We start from the raw sequence: 16,911 nt of genomic DNA on the forward strand, positions 1-16,911 counted from the left end.
AGCCCAGCAAAAGGCCTGTCTCGAATTCATAACATGGTGCGACCGTTTCCACCCTGAACTGAAAGACCTTCTCTCCCAACTCGCCTCCCTAACAACATGGGCCTGCGACATCTACGTCCAACGCGCCATCTTCAACCCCCCATCCTCAGAAACAGTCCCCATGATCGAAAGGTTCAAACAATCACTAGGCCAAGTCGACGCTTACGTCGATATCGTGGGAAGACATCTCCTAGCTTGGCCGTATTTCATCGTGGCGGCCGAGAGCTCGACAGCAGATCATAGGGAGTTCTTTTTGGATAAGTTGGTCAAGCTGCATAATACGACGGGATGTTGGAATCTGTTGAGGGCTATTGATCAGGTTAAGGAGATTTGGGCGTCGCAGTCTTCGATAAGGTGGACGAGTTTGCTTGGTGGACCGACGCAGGCGTTTATAATGTGATTATTCGGTAAACAGCCTTGTAATGCAATGATCTATGCTCCTAGGACAGAAGTGACAACTTTCTCGACCTTGTCAACTAGCAACTCGATCTCCTCCTTCGTGATTGTGAAAGGTGGAGAGACGATCGCCATATCTCCTTGAACACCATCGAGGCAGCCGGTACTTGGAATCAATGAAATACCATGATCGGTTCCCAGCCCAGCCTTGTGCAGCTTTCCAGCGATTTGTTCGCTCAGATCAAAAGGCTCCTTCGTCTCTTTGTTACGAACAAATTCCAACTGGACACAGTTAGTAAAGCCTTTAACTATCGATGCTTCAACTTACGCCCCAGTAAAGTCCTCGTCCACGGACATCTCCCACATTCTTGTGCCCTGCTAGTCGCTCCTTGAGCTTCTCACCCAGTACTTTGCCCGTATCTTGCACATTCTGCAGCATATTATCTTCCTTCATAACAGTCTGCACAGCATACGCGGCTGCACATGCAACAGGATGACCCTGGTAAGTTTGACTGTGAGAGAAAGCTCCTGAGCCATTAGCAAGAGCGTCTGCAACTTTGTTACCGACAAGCAAGGCTCCCACAGGCATGTAACCAGCCCCCAGACCTTTAGCAACAGTCTGCAGATCTGGCACTACACCTTCTTGTTCCCAAGCATGGAGCGTGCCTGTTCTTCCCATTCCAGACATGACTTCATCCATAATCAGAAGAGCACCGTGACGATCGCATACTTCTTTGATAGCTTTGAAGTACCCAGGCACTGGAGGTGCACAGCCTAATGAGGTTCCAGATACTGTTTCAGCGATAAAGGCACAAACAGTGTCAGGGCCGAGACGTTGAAACTCATCATCTAGCTCTTTGGCTAGTCGTTGTGCATATTGCTGTTCTGTTTCATCCGCTTTCATCTCTCGATAAGGATAGCATGGAGAGACATGAGAAACATTGGTTGCAAGAATAGGTTCGTACACGCCACGTCGGGCCTTGTGGCCTCCTACTGCCAAAGACCCAAGCGTGTTACCATGATACGATTGCTTGCGAGCAATGAACTTCGTCCTGGATGGCTGTGGTGTTGGTAACTCTGTAAAATACTGACGGGCGATTTTTAACGCTGCTTCAACAGCTTCAGTACCTAGGATTCTTGTTAGAGACAGCTGAATTACTTATTCGACAAAAGGCGCACCTGAGCTGACTATGAAAACCTTGGACATAGCCCCATTGGTAGACTCAGTCAGGAAACTAGAAATCTTCTCTGCTGCTTCTGTAGTGAAGAATGGGTTGTAGCAATATGCTACCTGGTCCAGCTGAGAAGAAATGGCGGTTTTGACTCTTGACTCATTATGTCCGATCGATACGACAGCTGCACCTGAAGATGCATCCAAGATCCGATGACCTTGTTCTGTTTCCAGCCAACATCCTTGACTTTTGACAATTCGTGGTGGAGGGCTGTTGATCTTGGCGTGAAGTGTTGAAACACCAGCACGGCTAAAGCTGGATAGTGGTTTCTTGCTGCGAAGGGTGGTTCTTGCAATCGTATACGCTGTTTGCCGGGTAAGAAACCTCATTGTGAATATCAACATATAAAAGATATGTGAATGAGTTGAGAATACAGAGTTGGCGATATCGGATGATATGTATAAGCCACTCTCCGCACTTAGCTATCGTCTTCGAGATAGCTACATCCCAAAGAGGAAGGGAAAGTGAGGAGATGCACCCAATGACACGAAAGTTCATGATAACTCTTGATAAATGGCCTTACAGCTGCTGCACGGCAGCATCGTCTCCATCGGCCTTCTGGATTTGGAATAGCAGTATTTTGGCTTGGTGGAGGGTAGTCGAGGCTAGATGCGGATCGGCAAAAGATACCGAATGCCGTCCCAATACTCCGCGAAACCGATATCCAACGAATATCTATTCATAAAGTTGGGAGAAGGAAACTCCATTACCTTCAAATTAGAATTTCCATTGTGGCTTGAAGGACGAAGGGGAAAAGGAACGTCAACGATGTATTTGGCATAATTCTAGAATACCGGTATTCAGACTGAAATTACCGTTAACGAGGTTATAGAACCCAGAGAAATACTCAATGTGTGATCATTCATATTTGATTTGACATGTTTAAAGGCTATATATAAGTTTCCGTTTAAGAAGAATCGAATAGTCTGTCAGACCTAAATCGTTCCCTAACCCTTAACAACCCTAAAGATAGGATACTCATCTCCAACTTCAAGAGGGATAATGTTGAAACTAGCATAAGAATCAATATTCTCAGGTTCTAATGCATTCAGAGCCAGTCCCGCGTTCTTCTGCCTGGTGCTGACTAGAAAGCTGCCAGCCGGCAAAGTCAGCTGTCGCTTCTTGGTTTCAGTTGTAACAGTCGCAAGCACAGCTCCTTCGTAGTACGAACTGCTGAGCTCCGAAGATGTAACATTCAATGCTTCAACTGTACCGCTCCAGGGCTTACTAAGAGTCTCGACTTCAAGACCAGAAACCTCAAGGCGCTTGGCGATATCAGCCCAAGCAACAGGGATAAGGTAAGATTCCGGCCGAGAGCGAGTCAGGTTCGCAGTAGTTGGTGTAGTAGACGCAAACTGAACAGGAACCTTGACGATTGAGCCGTTCGTATAGTCGATCATCTGGAACATTCGTGTGCTGTACTTTGTTGAGTCGGTGATGACGATGGGTTCCTTGGACTTGATGAAGTCTTTGATACCGCCCTCGACGGTCTTGAACACCTTCTGGGCGTTGTTGGAAGCGGTTTCGATGATGGAGCTGGCCATGGTCAAGCCAGCGGCAGTTCGGCGTTGGAATTCTTGGTCGGCCAGACCGATTCCTCGCATCTCGATCAGGAATGTGATGGATTGGGTGAGACCCATTGCATTGCGACCAATCTTGGCATCAGAGCCAGCTTCATCGAACCTATTGCAAGTCAGGTGACAGAAATCGTAAAACGAAAATCATAAGACTTACTTGGGCACGTAATCAGGATCAGTGCTAGTTCTACCAGTCACATACGGCTCCCATCTCAACCCAGCCTTGACCATAGCATCACCAATGTTCTTGGCAAACAGCTTCTCAGAGAGTTCTCGAATATTCTTGTTGATGTTCAGGTTCTTCGCAGCAGAGAACAAACCATCAGAAGCTTGAACATAGTTACCATATCGACTTGATGAACCATACTCATGCATATCAATGGCAACATGCGGAGCAAACTCGTTAAAAAGCTGCTTGATACTACGAGTCTGCTGTCGTGCAAGCTTAGTATGATCACGGTTAGGATCGAAATTCGTTGCGAGCACACGCTGGAAATAGTAAACACCGTCGGGGTTGTACCGAGGTAAGATGACGATATCAAGGTTCTTGAGAATCTTTGAGGCCCATTTGGGGTCTTTGTCGAATTTGCCGAGCAGAGCGAGGAGGGATTGATCACCAGCTGGCTCGTTGCCATGTACAGCGCCTTGAACCCAAACTCGGACCTTGTCTGTAGTCTTTGGACCCTTTGAAGATGAGAGCTTGACAAATGGGAATGATCTCAGTTCTTCGGATGTAAAGTTTGCTGTTTGATAGGTCATATAGTCGTTCTTTGAAGCAATGCTTTCCATATAGGCCTCTGCACGTTGTCAGCGTGGGTTCATTGGAGTGCTTCGGACTTATGCATACCCATGTCTTCGTGAGAGGTCGGCCCTTGAGTTCCATTCTTGAAACCTGAATGTCGGCTCTCAGGGTCGAGGAAGGCTGGCGAATACAGATCGATATCGACATCTTTGAAATTTGCTGCTACCAAGGGGATGTCTTTCCGTACGGTTACGTGGTTGTAGCCATATTGAAAGGCATTGACGGCAGATGCGGCCGAGATACCGAACAAGATTGTCTTTGTCAACATTTTGAAGACCTGAAAGCTGAATACCTCTACAGAACTTGATCGACGAGGGAAATACGTGCTTTTATAGCCTGCATGGTCAGAGGTTGCTTCCTAAAGAGGTAGCTCATTACGTACGGCTCTACTTCTTGCTTCCGCGCTCAATTTCCCCTCAGATTCAAAAGATCGTCAGGCATCAGAGAACTAGCATAGATTTAAGCATGACTTCGGGGGAAATCAACAAGAAAAAGATGTCTTGGCACGGAAGAGATTAGCTTAATAAGGAAGCTGGCAAGACTTGGGATAGTGGGGTCATGTAGCATCAATGTCGTTAACTTCGAGAGGGGTTGAACTTTGACCATTGATGCGACATCTGAAATAGCAAGACAGAAATTGGTATGGAAGTGGTCTAATTGATTTCTGTATGTATATATGTCGAAATTATCGTCACTCGGAATTAGAAAACATGTCGAAGATTGGGTTGAAATTGCCGCGTTAGACAAGACCTCCCACCTCGGCGATATCGTGATCGACAAGATAAGGAATACTAGGCAACCCGGCAGTTATGTAAGACTTCTACACGTCCTCATTAGTTAGCATAGCCGAGATTATCCACAATATGGAACTGGCATAAAAGACGGGCATTTATCAGGGTCTTAAAATCTATCTCGTCAAGCATCCGACGTATCGTATCTGACAGGATAACCCTCGTATATGTGTATCAAGTGGACGAAAGAATTTGTAGTTCTCAACAAAGTGCCACCGTGATCGACTGTAGATATGTAGCTGTATTGATAGTCGAGAGGGTTTACGGTGGTGTTTGCCAGTGAGATGTGACTCTGTAGCGGTGGTATCTTTATCTCCGTAGGGATTTCTATTATTTCTATTGCGCAGTGGACACATCACAACCCTTCAAGGTACAAATGAAATACTCACGTATATAGATAATGTATTCATGTCTCAAAGTGTAGGGAACTTGCTTTTCTTCACAAGGCCCTGCCTTGATCTATTCGTTGAGACTGAATAAGGCTAGGGCAGGCAAGAAAACTTAGTACCTCTATCCTAAGTTGTGAACAGACTTAGGCAAGCTTTGCATAAACTGGGCAGACCTTTAGACCAGCTATTTTTATTATCTTAATTTAAGGTCAGAAGTTTTCTTGCACCCTGAGGTAAAGTTGTCAAACTCAATATAAGTGGCTTGAGAACTCCTAAATCCGGCTCATATCCAGCCAGGCCAATGAGAGACTCTAATTTTGGTGGCTTGACTCTACCAACACTGCCGAACTTGGAGAGTGCACGCTAAATGCCATCGCTGCACCGCGTCTTCCGACAAGTATAAGCGCCTTACTTAAACAAAATGATCGTTCCTCACACTGATCCTGCTTCGAAGCCGAAGCCTTACAAGAGAATCATATTTTACCATCAGACGCATTACAAAGACGATAAATACATCTCACTTCAACCTTCAATTCTCCCAGCCACCGGAGTCACACACGTCATTATCGCGGCTATCCACCTCAACACGCCTGAGCGCATCACCCTCAATGATGATCTATATGATGCAGACAAGTTTATTCCCCTCTGGGATGAAGTCCGTCAACTTCAAGAAGCCGGTGTAAAAGTCCTCGGCATGCTTGGAGGCGCAGCTCAAGGGTCATACACCAAAATGGACGGGTCGCTGGAGGGTTTTCACAGATGGTATCAACCTCTGCGCAAGATGATCGCGTGGGCGCGTTTCGACGGACTAGACCTCGATATTGAAGAGGCCATGTCGCTTGGAGGCGTTGTCCGTCTGATTGATCACCTCAAGACAGACTTTGGACAATCCTTCCTCATCACCCTCGCGCCCGTCGCACCAGCTTTGCTTAACAGGCAGAATCTCGGAGGCTTCAACATGGAAGAGCTCGAAAAGGGACTTGGCTCGCGAATCGCGTGGTACAACACGCAATTCTACTGCGGCTGGGGTGACATGAGCAAAACACACGACTACGACACGATAATTGCGCGCGGCTGGCCGCAGGAAAAAGTCGTCATCGGGCTAGTAACAAGCCCGGCAAATTGCTCCGGACACATAAAAGAAGCAAAGCTGCGCGCGTGTCTCAAAGAGTTGGTGAGCAGGTACCCGAGGATCGGAGGAATAATGGGCTGGGAGTATTACAATAGTGTCACGGAGGCAAGCCCTCAGATCGGGGAGCCGTGGAAGTGGGCCGAGATGATCAATGACATGTTGAATGGTGCATAGATCGAGGGAGGAAATGGTCCTAGCGAGTGATCGGATCGAGGGAGACGCAAAAAAATATGAGGGTCATGATGGAGACTTGTCATGATATATCTATGACGACAACCGTGCGCCACGTCGATCAAGGGCACCCGACCATTTCTACAAAACCCCAGATTCTTTTTAATCCTAGATCTCGTATCTTTTCAATTTAGATCTAGGTACCAACTTTATTCATTTGTTGCCAAGAATAATCATAACTATCTATCACAATGGGCGCTGACGACGACGAGAAGCATATGCAAGGGCACAAGCACGAATTCGCCCATGACAACCATGATGATTGGGAAACTCAACCTCCCTACACAAGACCTGATGAAGCTACTGAGAAGCGAGAGAACTTTGAAAAGAAAGTTCATGGCTCGTGCCACTGCGGTCGAGTGCAGTATTGGCTGAACAGCGACAAGCCTCTTGCGTCTAAGTACTGCCATTGTATAGACTGCAAGAAGATCCACGGTACTCCACTCAATGATACACTATATGTTCAGTGGCTAATGAGCTTCAGGTGCCCCTTTCCAATGGGCGGCTATCTTCAAAAAGACAGACCTCTCCTTCGAGAACGGTGTCAAGAACCTTCGCTTCTACAAGACTTCGTCCAAGAAGAATGAGCATGTTCTTCCCTGCAAGGTCGGCTGTGCTGAGTGCGGAAGCTGGATTATGGATGAGGGACGAAACATGGTCCTTTTGTTCCCTACACTCTTGAACCTGGACACGCCTCAGCTACGAGAGAACTTCCAGCCACAGTAAGTTATGCTGTCAAAGATATGTGTTATTATGGGGCTAACTAGGTCAAGGTGCCACATCTTCTACACTCAGAGAGTGGTTGACATTCCCGATGGGAAAGACAAGTGGACCAAGCTCGATAAGGACAGCGAGCTTATGAAGGACGTGAAGTAAGTCCGGATGTTTGTGTTGGGAAGCGGCGGCGTTGGGGTGAGGGATTGAACTGATGCGGAAATCCGCCAGAGACGAAGGGTTGCGTATGAAGACATCGCGACTATGAATTCAAGATACATACGGGCTTAGTTACCCACTAAAAATATTTTACCCAGCCTGAATCCTCAGTGGTGCTTCTATCCTCGTTCTCCTGGAAGCTCAACGACCATACTCGCTCAGACAAGTCGTAGACTTGCGCTGGTGTCGAAGTGCGGTTGGAATCTAGAGTCGAACGACTGGACACGAGCGAGGGCGGTTGAGCGGAGAACAAGCGAGGTGACTTTTGCTTCCTATTACACAGTTAGCAAGGATTATTGGTAATGAGTTTCATAGGAACTCACTGGCTCTGGGGATGATAAATAGAACATTGCAGTTTATCAACATCAACAAAACCTTCTCCATCGAGGATACCCTTGATAGCAGAAAGTTTGTGATATCTAACCCTGAGTATAGTTCCTACGCGGTACATGAGTTTTGGATCGGCTTGCTTTGCATCTGGATGCTTGGGATCTCCCATCAACCACACAGCCAAAGAGCGAGGCAGCTCAACTGAAGTCGTGACTTCAGCCGACTGTTTTGAGATGTAGATATTCAACCCGTGATTTCGACGTTTGTGAATATAGAAAGGCGGAAATGGAGTTTCATAAGAAGTTGAGGGAAGTCCCTTGATGAACACGCATCTCATGTCGCCCTCGTCCTAGTAATGGATATTGGTCATTTCCAAATGCCGCTCAAGTGAGGCTATCTCCTCTGTATTTTTTGTACGGAACCTCCTGAAATGAACGGCGAGGCTTTCAGGCATTAGACAACGGGGCGGCAGTTAGGGTATTGGTTCTTACCGCAAGAATCCATCAACTCGCTCTGGATCCATGACTGGCGTTGCCTGCCAATTCACTGAGCCAGGAGTCAAGGAAGCAGGTTATATGATAAGGTTGTTTCTGTGAAACCTGCTCTGAAAACTCATCCAGACAAAGAAAAGTTCTAGTAGCCAAAAGCTAGTGTGATCAATATCGAGGACGTTTACCATTCCTCTGAAGCTATGACGTAGATATTCCCTGTCTATGATGTAGAAAGGCTTCGAGGTTGAAAACAACCGAACATGTTCGTCTTTTCCATATGCTGGGGATATTTCTTTCTCACGGAGTTGTTCCTTAGCAATCAAATGTCCGAGTTTTGGAATTCCTTCACTCACACTGCCGTCTTTGTTCTGTTTCAGTATGTAGTAAAGGAGGGAAAGATAGAACCACTCGTCATCCGTTGTCTAAACACCTATATCATCCCGGAGAAATGTCCATGGCCCACTGTAATTAATAACAATTTAGGGTTAAGATCTAGGAACTTGAAGTTTTCATTCGGGGGCATATATCGGGCCTGTAAGAAAACGAGTTTCGGAAGCAGGAGGTAGAGTTCCCTCAATAGACTCAGTTGGCCATCTTTCCGTGTTACCTCGACGTTTTGCAACCCCTTTAGAAGCTCTTCGTTCTTTAGAATAACAGTACCATCTCGTTCCCATATACATAGCAAATAGTTTGTAAAATCGTCGGACCGACCTTTCGCAAATTTGACGCATTGTGACGATAACACATTTGTGCCTTCATTAGTTTTAATTGGACGTGCATCTATCTTCTCTTGGCCCTCAAAGGGCTCTTTGGGTCGGAACATCATGGTAGCAGTGGATAATAATTGTAGTTTATGAAGTTTTCTGATGCCACTCCTGAGTATCTGGTAATTTAGATTAAGGGTCGCTGTGACAATGCTACTACCATGGATGTATTGCCGAGAAATGATGCAAAACTAATTAAAGACACGAGCTCAGACCATTCAAAATTGATAGGGAAGCTCGAGTTTCACAGAGCTTAAGAATTTCTTATGATATATAGCTAGTGTAGTAATTCCTTGCTATGCTTTCTCATATCTAGCTCTTCTTATTCTCCTCCTTGCTTCATCAGTTCTTACTCGGGCATGCCTCGTTGGGACATGTTGTCGATGTCAAGAATTCCATTGGCATTTCGTCGATGTCTGGAAGACCTGATTGACTATGCCAGGCGGCAGTAGGTTCGGTTGAGGCGGGGTCTTGACCATGTGTGAGCCAGAGAGTATAAGGATTGCATTGGCTCCACCTAATAAGCTCCTTATAATGGCATATAAGGCAGGTTCTCATATATTTGGTGCACATTTTGGCTTGATGTGGGAGAGAAATGTTTCCAAAAAGGTGATTTGTATGCGATCGGGCTCTTTGTAGGATGTTTTTCTGGTTGTTGTATTGTTTGATATTGCGATGGAGAATGTATGTGCCATGACTGATGAAGGGAATTGATGATCAAGTCGGGGAGTTATAGATATTCCCCCATGTATCACATCCATCTTAGGTATTAATCACTCTTAAATGCATTCGCGAATCTGACGCCTATTCAAGACATTTTCTATAGGAATCACAGGTCTCATAAGTGTCTGTATCAGAGCAAGAGTTCGATTACAAGGAACCTACAGAGAATCTCCAAGCAGAATTCACATTCACAGAAGTCTCACTTCTAACCACAATCCGCATTGATCAGAATAGAGTTGGCCAATGGATCACGGTTATTCTCAAACTGGCTGAAGGTTGAGTTAACTTGTATAGCGCCCAAGAACAGACCCTGACGCCAATGGAAATGAGAAGTCTATTACTGAAACTATCATGTGACTAGTAGTAAGTTCTAATAGAATGACAACTTCTATGCTCGCATACTGTCCATAGAATCTGCCCTGTTGGCTCACCGCTCGAGTGCTACAGCCTGATCCAAATGATTGGATATGAAGTGCTGGAACATATTCTCCGTATCCTGCATCCTGAGCTGTAAGTGGTGGCTTAGCTCTTGTGGGACAAGTTGGGCTGACAGCAGTTGAAGTACCTTTAAAAGTCACAAATCAGGCTGTGCTTGCCGCGCTGAATTTCACAATTACATAAACCAGCCCAGCTGAACTTTTCTCTCTGGGCAGACTATTTCAACCTTGCACTCTCCCAACCACCTTAGCTCTTCCGTCTCAAATTCCCTTTCCAGTAATATCCGAGGAAATGGAAGCTGTCGGCGCTGGTGCCAGCATTCTCACCTTTATCACCGTCGCTTTCTCGGTGACTCAATCAATCCATTTGGCACTCTCGGCCATCAAAGATGGCCCTGAGGTCATTCGTTTCCTCACCAATGAGATTGCGCAGCTCGAGAGCATCCTGCAACGGCTAAAGCAAGTATCCTTTGCTTTTATCGATGATGTCGATAAGTCTCAGTTGGAAGGTTTGGCGAAGAAATGTAAAGACGACTTGGCCGAACTTGACTCTCGGCTGAAATCCTTTGATGTTTCAACCTCGGATGGTCGAAGAGGTCGCCTCTGGAGAAAGCTGAAGCTATGTTTCTCAGAAAAAGATCTCGATCATATCCGCCATGTGGTGCAAGGCCATGTGCAACATCTCACAATTCGGCTCCATCTCATCCAGGCGCAACAAATGTCTTTGACTGCGACGCAATCTACCCAAATCTTGAACGATCTCGAACAACTAAAACAAAATATCGCAGCCCTACAAATAACCAATGCAGCTACTCTAGTCACCAAGGGGAAACCGCCATCCACTTCGGCAAGGGTGATGGAGGTGGACGACGAAGAGATGGACTGTTCACCGGATACACCATTGGATGAGAGTATCAATCGTTTAATGCGACTACTGGAGAAGAAGCCATGCGTGGTCGAGTCCGATAATTCAGAAGAGCTCCTGAAAGACATTGAGCATCTTCTGGAATGTATTCGGAATGATGCAGAACCTGCCGAGTCAGAAGGTGGCTGTCAAAATTGTCGCCAAGACGTTTCGAAGGAACTTGCGCTTATGGCAAATATCATCCTCTCTTCTCCATCCATGATGATCAATCAAACCGGTACGTTTAAGTGATTTATCTGATCGTGTTACTTACTTTTTCAGGAGCAACAAGATTGTGGAGACCAGCGAACGAACAGCTTTTAATTTCACAAGAACGGAAACGAAAAACTATCGAAACAGATGATGGAGTTATGACAGTCACGGCAGCTAAGAGACGTCAAAAACCATCTTCTGAAATCGAAAGGGAACAGGGAAAAAGTGAAACCAGAAGAGACTTCATCGCAAAACTTACCTACACATCCAAAAGCACAAAGAAGATGCTCAGCTTGTCGGTGAATCAGGGGCAGCTTTTGTTCAACAGTTTCAGCAGCATGCTGCCTTGCGTTATGGTCTGCAATATTCTACCCAGAAATTCTCCTGTTTTTTATACAGCCCGAAACGGCTCAGTCCAAGACCTTCTTCAACTAATTGAGGGAGGGAAAGCCAATATCCATGATCACGATACAGATGGATGGTCATTACTCCATGTAAGTCTCAGCCGTCGAATTTGTAACCGAAGGCGCTGACTTATTATTTTTTTAATACAGCACTCAGTGGGAAATCTCCAGGTGCTGAAATTCCTAATTGAAGAAGGATTGGATATCGATGAAGTTGCAGGTCTACCAGAGAGTGACGGCCAGATGTATGAAAACTGCCCCAAGCAATCATCAGCTCGGAATAACATTATAACAGAACTCCATCGCACATGGCCCTGGAAAGTCTCCATTCGAGGGACCATTATGAAGCCTTGCTTTACGCAGGAGCTGACATGACTGTACAGGTCAATGACGGCTCGCTCACTGTAATAGAGTTAATTGCTAGTTCTGATGTAAGTACTTCCTCTTTAGCCTAGATATATCTCTAACCTCAAACAGGACGAGGTCAGCTGCCTCAGAACGGAACAGACGCTTGACATAAGTCCTTTTGCTTATGCCGATTCAAGAGACACGAGGAATCAAGATTTGATCCCAAGGGTTTGCGTTGAAAGCTATATTTCACTGAGTTCCGAACCATACCAGGCACGCCGACAAATTCATTATCTCCTCAAGAAAGGGTACGATATCAATAGCTTTCTTCAGGGGAAAACAGGTCTACACCACCTGATGGCGAAACCTTGCCTTTGGCTCAAGTACATACCGGAATACATGGACCTTTTGATGTTTGTGATAGGAAATGATGGTGATGTATGGGCTGTCGATGACGATGGATATCTGGCTGCACACTACGCTTATAATATCACATGTGAAGCTGATTATCTCTTCTGCCCTTCAGCGAAAGGTGATCTCTGGGATGCAGCTCTATCTTATTTCGGCTACGACATTTTAAGAGTTCGGAAATATCATCCACGCAAAGCACGGTACACGTCAGGATATACGCGTCAAGATTTTGAAAAGTTGTGGCAAGGGAGGGAGGGCGACTGTCCCTACTGGGACGATCAGCCGTGGCCATCCTCCAGACAAAACACGAGATACCCCTTTCAGCAACCGGGGCGCTCGAACCTATGCAACGCTTGTGAGATCTGCGCGATGGTACCGGAATGCTTTAGGTGCGGCGTCTGCTTGTCTTCTTTCGAGTTCTTTTGCGAAGATGACAATCATCAGCACGACCGATCCTGCCCAATGGAGCAAGTCGCAGCCTGGGAACTGCAGGAAGATGACGACGAAGTTTACTGGGAACTTTTGCCCTTCTCAGACAGCGAATTGGATTATGATGTCACGTCTAGCGAGGATTCAGATGATGGTGGAATCCAGTTGCAAGATGGGCTTGAAGAAGCATTTTCCAATGCCTCAATGGAAGAGGTTTCATGAATCGTGCCATAAAGAGATATGAGAACATTGCTGGTTTTCCTCAAGGAAATGTTCGGGACGGCTCTTACCAAGGGAGTCTTGATCCTGCTACGCGATGCCGCCAATGTCTTTACGTGGATACATCATGGGGGAACTTTTGAAACATTGATTTTATTCTCAGCTTCCCTTCTAACCAAAACACTTAGTTATCATTCTTGATATTTGTCCATCCCTCTACATCACTCTTGGGCAAATCCATGATCCTATCGTCAGCTCCAAACCGATCCAAGGGATCCTTGCCCCAGAATTCGGTAAACTTCTCTGATCGCCATCTCCAGAACTTAGCAAACCTTTCCTCAAGCGTACCCTCCATACAGTCAGAGATGAACTTTCCAATCGATGTGATATGCTTATATCCTGTGCCGCAATCACCTGAAGCAATAACAAGTGAGGCATGTTGAGGATGATAGGTGATCAGGAACATTCTATCCTGTGTATCAGCGCACCAGCAGATTCGAGCATGAACAAGCGGCCGATCTGCAAGCTGGGGCATGATATCTTTCAGAAACTGCTTCATGCGTCGTTCAGCCTCGATTGGCACTTGATGCTTTGCGAAAGGGATGGATTGGGGGTGTTTTGAACCTGGTTTTTCAACCCAGTTGCAGTACCCAGGGTGTTCGTCGCACATTTTGAGTTGATGAAGATCCTCATCAGGCTCCATGAAGAAGCCTTGGTTGATGTTGAAAAGAGGTGGCAGGTTCTTGTACAGCTTGGTTTCTTCTGGTGTCATCTGGATATGGCCCAGCGTCCACGCGGTAGGGCGGATCTGGTTCTCAAAATCCAGGAAGAACTCCGCTGAAGCGCCAGTCGACAGGATTGTTCGATCCGCTCTGTGTTCCTTTCCATCTGCTGTCTTGGCACCTCGAACATCACCATCTTCAAAGATCAGACTCTCAACCTTTCCTTCAGGAGAACCAGTAATAAACTTGACACCAAGCCTCTCGCTCTCTTCGAAAGCAGCTTTCATGGCTTTTCGAGCATGAACCCAACCAGAACCCGTGGGCTTGTAAAATCCCTTCCAGCCTGGAAAGTCGCCTGTCAGAATACCCTCAGGCATGGTCTTTCTGAAATCTTCTGCTGTGTTGAGAGGTGTATACTGGTCGATGTCGTCACCGATCTCATCTTCTACCAGCTGCTTGATAGACTTTGGTGTTGAGCCAGCCATGACAGAGCCTGTATTGTGGCAGAATGGTTGGAAGACAGGGTCGTGGAGCCAGCCTTGAGCTGCGGCGTAGCTAAGTGCTTTCCAGATTGAGTCTTCATCATCACCTTTGCTATCGGCAGTGCCTGGTCTGTTAATACAGTGTTTGAGTATTTTGTGATAGAGTGTCTTACTAAGTCCTCCAGCAAGTTTGTTTACATCATGCCCGGCTGATATCGGTGACGGGATGCGGTTGATATCGAGAACAACGACGTTGGTGTAACCTCGACGGGCGAGATGGAGGGCAGTTGAGCATCCCCAAGTTCCGCCACCAACGATGAGAATTTGGGACTGTTTGGTGAGAGTTGAGGCCATTATAGTGATTGTGAGAAAGTAATGCTAGTGATACAATGGATAAAGGATGGGAATAATCAGCTCGGATCATGAAAGATATAGGAAATGCCCAATACTGTCGCCTCCATTGAAGGTCCAACCGAGATATGTCGTCGAAGGTCCAGCCGAATCACTGATTCACACTGTACATCTGATTGGCTCGTGGTCCGATCTAAACCGGTTTAATCGCCCATTCGCTAACATCAGGTGATGGCCCCCATCCATAGCGTCGTCTCCTGCTCCAAAACTCCCCCCGCTTTTCCACTCTCCCCATCAGACGATCAACCACTCACTCTCATAAGCAAAAGAATCCTCTTCCGTCTCCCGGCACTTTTGCTCCGTGTCCCATCTCCCCCCCAATGCCGCGCCGCCGTCCCCCCGGCAAAACCGGCCCCGTCCAGAGACGAACAAGGTCAGGATGCCAAACGTGCCGGGTCCGCAAGGTAAAATGCGACGAAGCTAAGCCTGCATGTCGGAACTGCGTCTCCCGCGGGCTGTCGTGCAATACTACGCTGCAGTTAAAATGGGAGGCTGAGTTTACTGCCAAGGGGCTCTCGTTTGGGAGGGAGGGTGTTTGGTGTAAGGATGGGGCGAGACAGAGACGACCACCGCAGGTTCATGCGCCAAAGGTTTGGGGGTTTGGGGCTGTTGAGCCGAGACATTTTATCAATACTTATTATAGTGACTTTGTTCATGATCCGAATTATGAAGAGAGTCTTGTTAGGGAGGCTATGGAGTTGAGGGATGAAACTGAACCGTCTTCAGCGCTTATTCGGAGGTCACGATCACCACCAAGACTTATACCCTCAATATCATCATTCCCTACACTGAGCACCTTTGAAACGAGCCTTTTCGAATACTATCTCCTACGGTTATGTCCTCTCACAACACCTTCTTCACAACTCTCATCACCTTTCGCAAGCATGGTCGCTCCTCTATTCACCCATGCTGGGCAAGATCTTCTCGTCCAATCTGTTCTTGCATTCTCTGCTCGACATCGAAGCATCACAGATCCATCATGGACACGCACAGCAATGAAGATGAAAGGCAAAGCCTTAACCGGTCTTCTACAAAGGATTCGATCTCCAGACGTCACGGCAGACGTCATACTGGATCCTCAAGTTCCTGCCACAATGATGTTTCTCTGTCTTTACGAAATCCTTGATAACGGCGACTATCGATGGGTCTTCCACCTGAGGGCAAGTCAAGATTTCATGCGAAAACGCCAACAACTTGCACTTCCATCGAGTAAGAACTCGGCATTTGGAAGTCTTGCTGCATTCTCAGAGCGATACTTTGCTTTTCAAGATGTCATCAGCAGAACAGCTTGTGGAAATTCACCTATTTTTGGCCTGGAATATTGGCAAAGACCGGATCATACAGAGGATATCGATGCATGGATGGGTTGCAGTCCGGCCATGGCATCTGTGATTTTCAAGATTACTGAACTGGCAAGGACAAGAACCCGAGATATGTCTCAAGGAGACTATGAGATCCAAGTCGAGGAGCTTGATAGGGAGCTGACCCTTGTGAGCTCCAACATCACCGTTGTTGAGGCGATGGATGAGAATGTCAGACGATGTGTCGATCTGAAGAAGACTTCGGTGCAGATATACTTTCACTGTCTGCTTCGAGATGCGGATCCTTCTACCCCACAGGTCTCACAGCTTGTCATCAAGGTCCTGCATAGCATTCACAGTCTTATTCAACAAGGCAGCGCCGCAGGACTTCTGTTCCCCCTATTCGTCGCAGCCGTGGAACTAGATCCCTTGAACGATGACAAGATCTTCGTTCACGGTGATCAAGGCACATTTCTATCTGGAAGACAGCTTGTATTGGAGACTCTTGATGCCATGGTAGGCTTGACGTTGGCGAATGTTGAGAGAACAAAAGCGGTGATTCTCAAAGTCTGGCGCATGAGAGATTTGCATACCCAAAAGGATTCACCGGTTTTGGTTACCAGGGATTTGAATGATTGGAACACATTCGTGAGTCCGTATACACAAAATCTGAATTTGGCATAGATGGACTGGGAAAAGATTGTATAAAAGCGCATGATATGGGTGGGTTATGGTAGCGTTTTTATATACTAATGAATAATGATGGAATCTGCCATTTCTGAGACAATTTTCTCTCACTC

The 16,911-nt window shown here is 46.6% G+C and overlaps 7 protein-coding genes across 7 annotated transcripts; 4 read left to right on the top strand and 3 right to left on the bottom strand.

The window, feature by feature from the left end:
- Positions 1-471: 471 nt before the first annotated feature.
- On the bottom strand, positions 472-4,314 carry FOBCDRAFT_236892 (pyridoxal phosphate-dependent transferase; the record flags this gene model as incomplete). The annotated part of the gene is made up of 8 exons (XM_059610113.1): positions 472-717; positions 764-1,563; positions 1,615-1,940; positions 2,191-2,342; positions 2,378-2,452; positions 2,630-3,350; positions 3,402-3,987; positions 4,092-4,314. 8 exons carry the CDS (start codon positions 4,312-4,314, stop codon positions 472-474), a joined length of 3,129 nt encoding a protein of 1,042 aa, XP_059466764.1.
- A 1,288-nt stretch (positions 4,315-5,602) lies between these two features.
- FOBCDRAFT_214883 (glycoside hydrolase superfamily) lies at positions 5,603-6,679 on the top strand. The gene has a single exon (XM_059609396.1). It carries the CDS (start codon positions 5,648-5,650, stop codon positions 6,530-6,532), a length of 885 nt encoding a protein of 294 aa, XP_059466765.1. The 5' UTR covers positions 5,603-5,647; the 3' UTR covers positions 6,533-6,679.
- An 84-nt stretch (positions 6,680-6,763) lies between these two features.
- Positions 6,764-7,571, top strand: FOBCDRAFT_248017 (Mss4-like protein; the record flags this gene model as incomplete). The annotated part of the gene is made up of 4 exons (XM_059610830.1): positions 6,764-7,024; positions 7,074-7,311; positions 7,357-7,461; positions 7,535-7,571. The coding sequence occupies exons 1-4, from the start codon at positions 6,781-6,783 to the stop codon at positions 7,569-7,571; spliced, it is 624 nt and encodes a 207-aa protein (XP_059466766.1). The 5' UTR covers positions 6,764-6,780.
- Positions 7,572-7,601: 30 nt separating this feature from the next.
- FOBCDRAFT_269274 (uncharacterized protein) lies at positions 7,602-8,189 on the bottom strand (the record flags this gene model as incomplete). The annotated part of the gene is made up of 2 exons (XM_054703343.1): positions 7,602-7,794; positions 7,846-8,189. The coding sequence occupies 2 exons, from the start codon at positions 8,187-8,189 to the stop codon at positions 7,602-7,604; spliced, it is 537 nt and encodes a 178-aa protein (XP_054559318.1).
- Positions 8,190-10,460: 2,271 nt separating this feature from the next.
- On the top strand, positions 10,461-13,337 carry FOBCDRAFT_176617 (uncharacterized protein). Its single transcript, XM_059608521.1, has 5 exons — positions 10,461-11,409; positions 11,454-11,878; positions 11,939-12,033; positions 12,111-12,219; positions 12,266-13,337. Exons 1-5 carry the CDS (start codon positions 10,560-10,562, stop codon positions 13,196-13,198), a joined length of 2,412 nt encoding a protein of 803 aa, XP_059464158.1. The 5' UTR covers positions 10,461-10,559; the 3' UTR covers positions 13,199-13,337.
- FOBCDRAFT_154971 (FAD dependent oxidoreductase) lies at positions 13,330-14,882 on the bottom strand. The gene is made up of 2 exons (XM_031173542.3): positions 14,573-14,882; positions 13,330-14,524 (listed from the first exon to the last, which is right to left on the bottom strand). Exons 1-2 carry the CDS (start codon positions 14,751-14,753, stop codon positions 13,380-13,382), a joined length of 1,326 nt encoding a protein of 441 aa, XP_031050327.2. The 5' UTR covers positions 14,754-14,882; the 3' UTR covers positions 13,330-13,379.
- Positions 14,883-15,053: 171 nt separating this feature from the next.
- FOBCDRAFT_214887 (fungal-specific transcription factor domain-containing protein) lies at positions 15,054-16,898 on the top strand. The gene has a single exon (XM_031173543.3). It carries the CDS (start codon positions 15,131-15,133, stop codon positions 16,793-16,795), a length of 1,665 nt encoding a protein of 554 aa, XP_031050328.3. The 5' UTR covers positions 15,054-15,130; the 3' UTR covers positions 16,796-16,898.
- Positions 16,899-16,911: the final 13 nt, after the last annotated feature.

The sequence above is a fragment of the Fusarium oxysporum genome, chromosome II (genome assembly GCF_013085055.1).
Source record: "Fusarium oxysporum Fo47 chromosome II, complete sequence".
In the NCBI taxonomy this organism is placed as follows: Eukaryota; Fungi; Ascomycota; class Sordariomycetes; order Hypocreales; family Nectriaceae; genus Fusarium; species Fusarium oxysporum.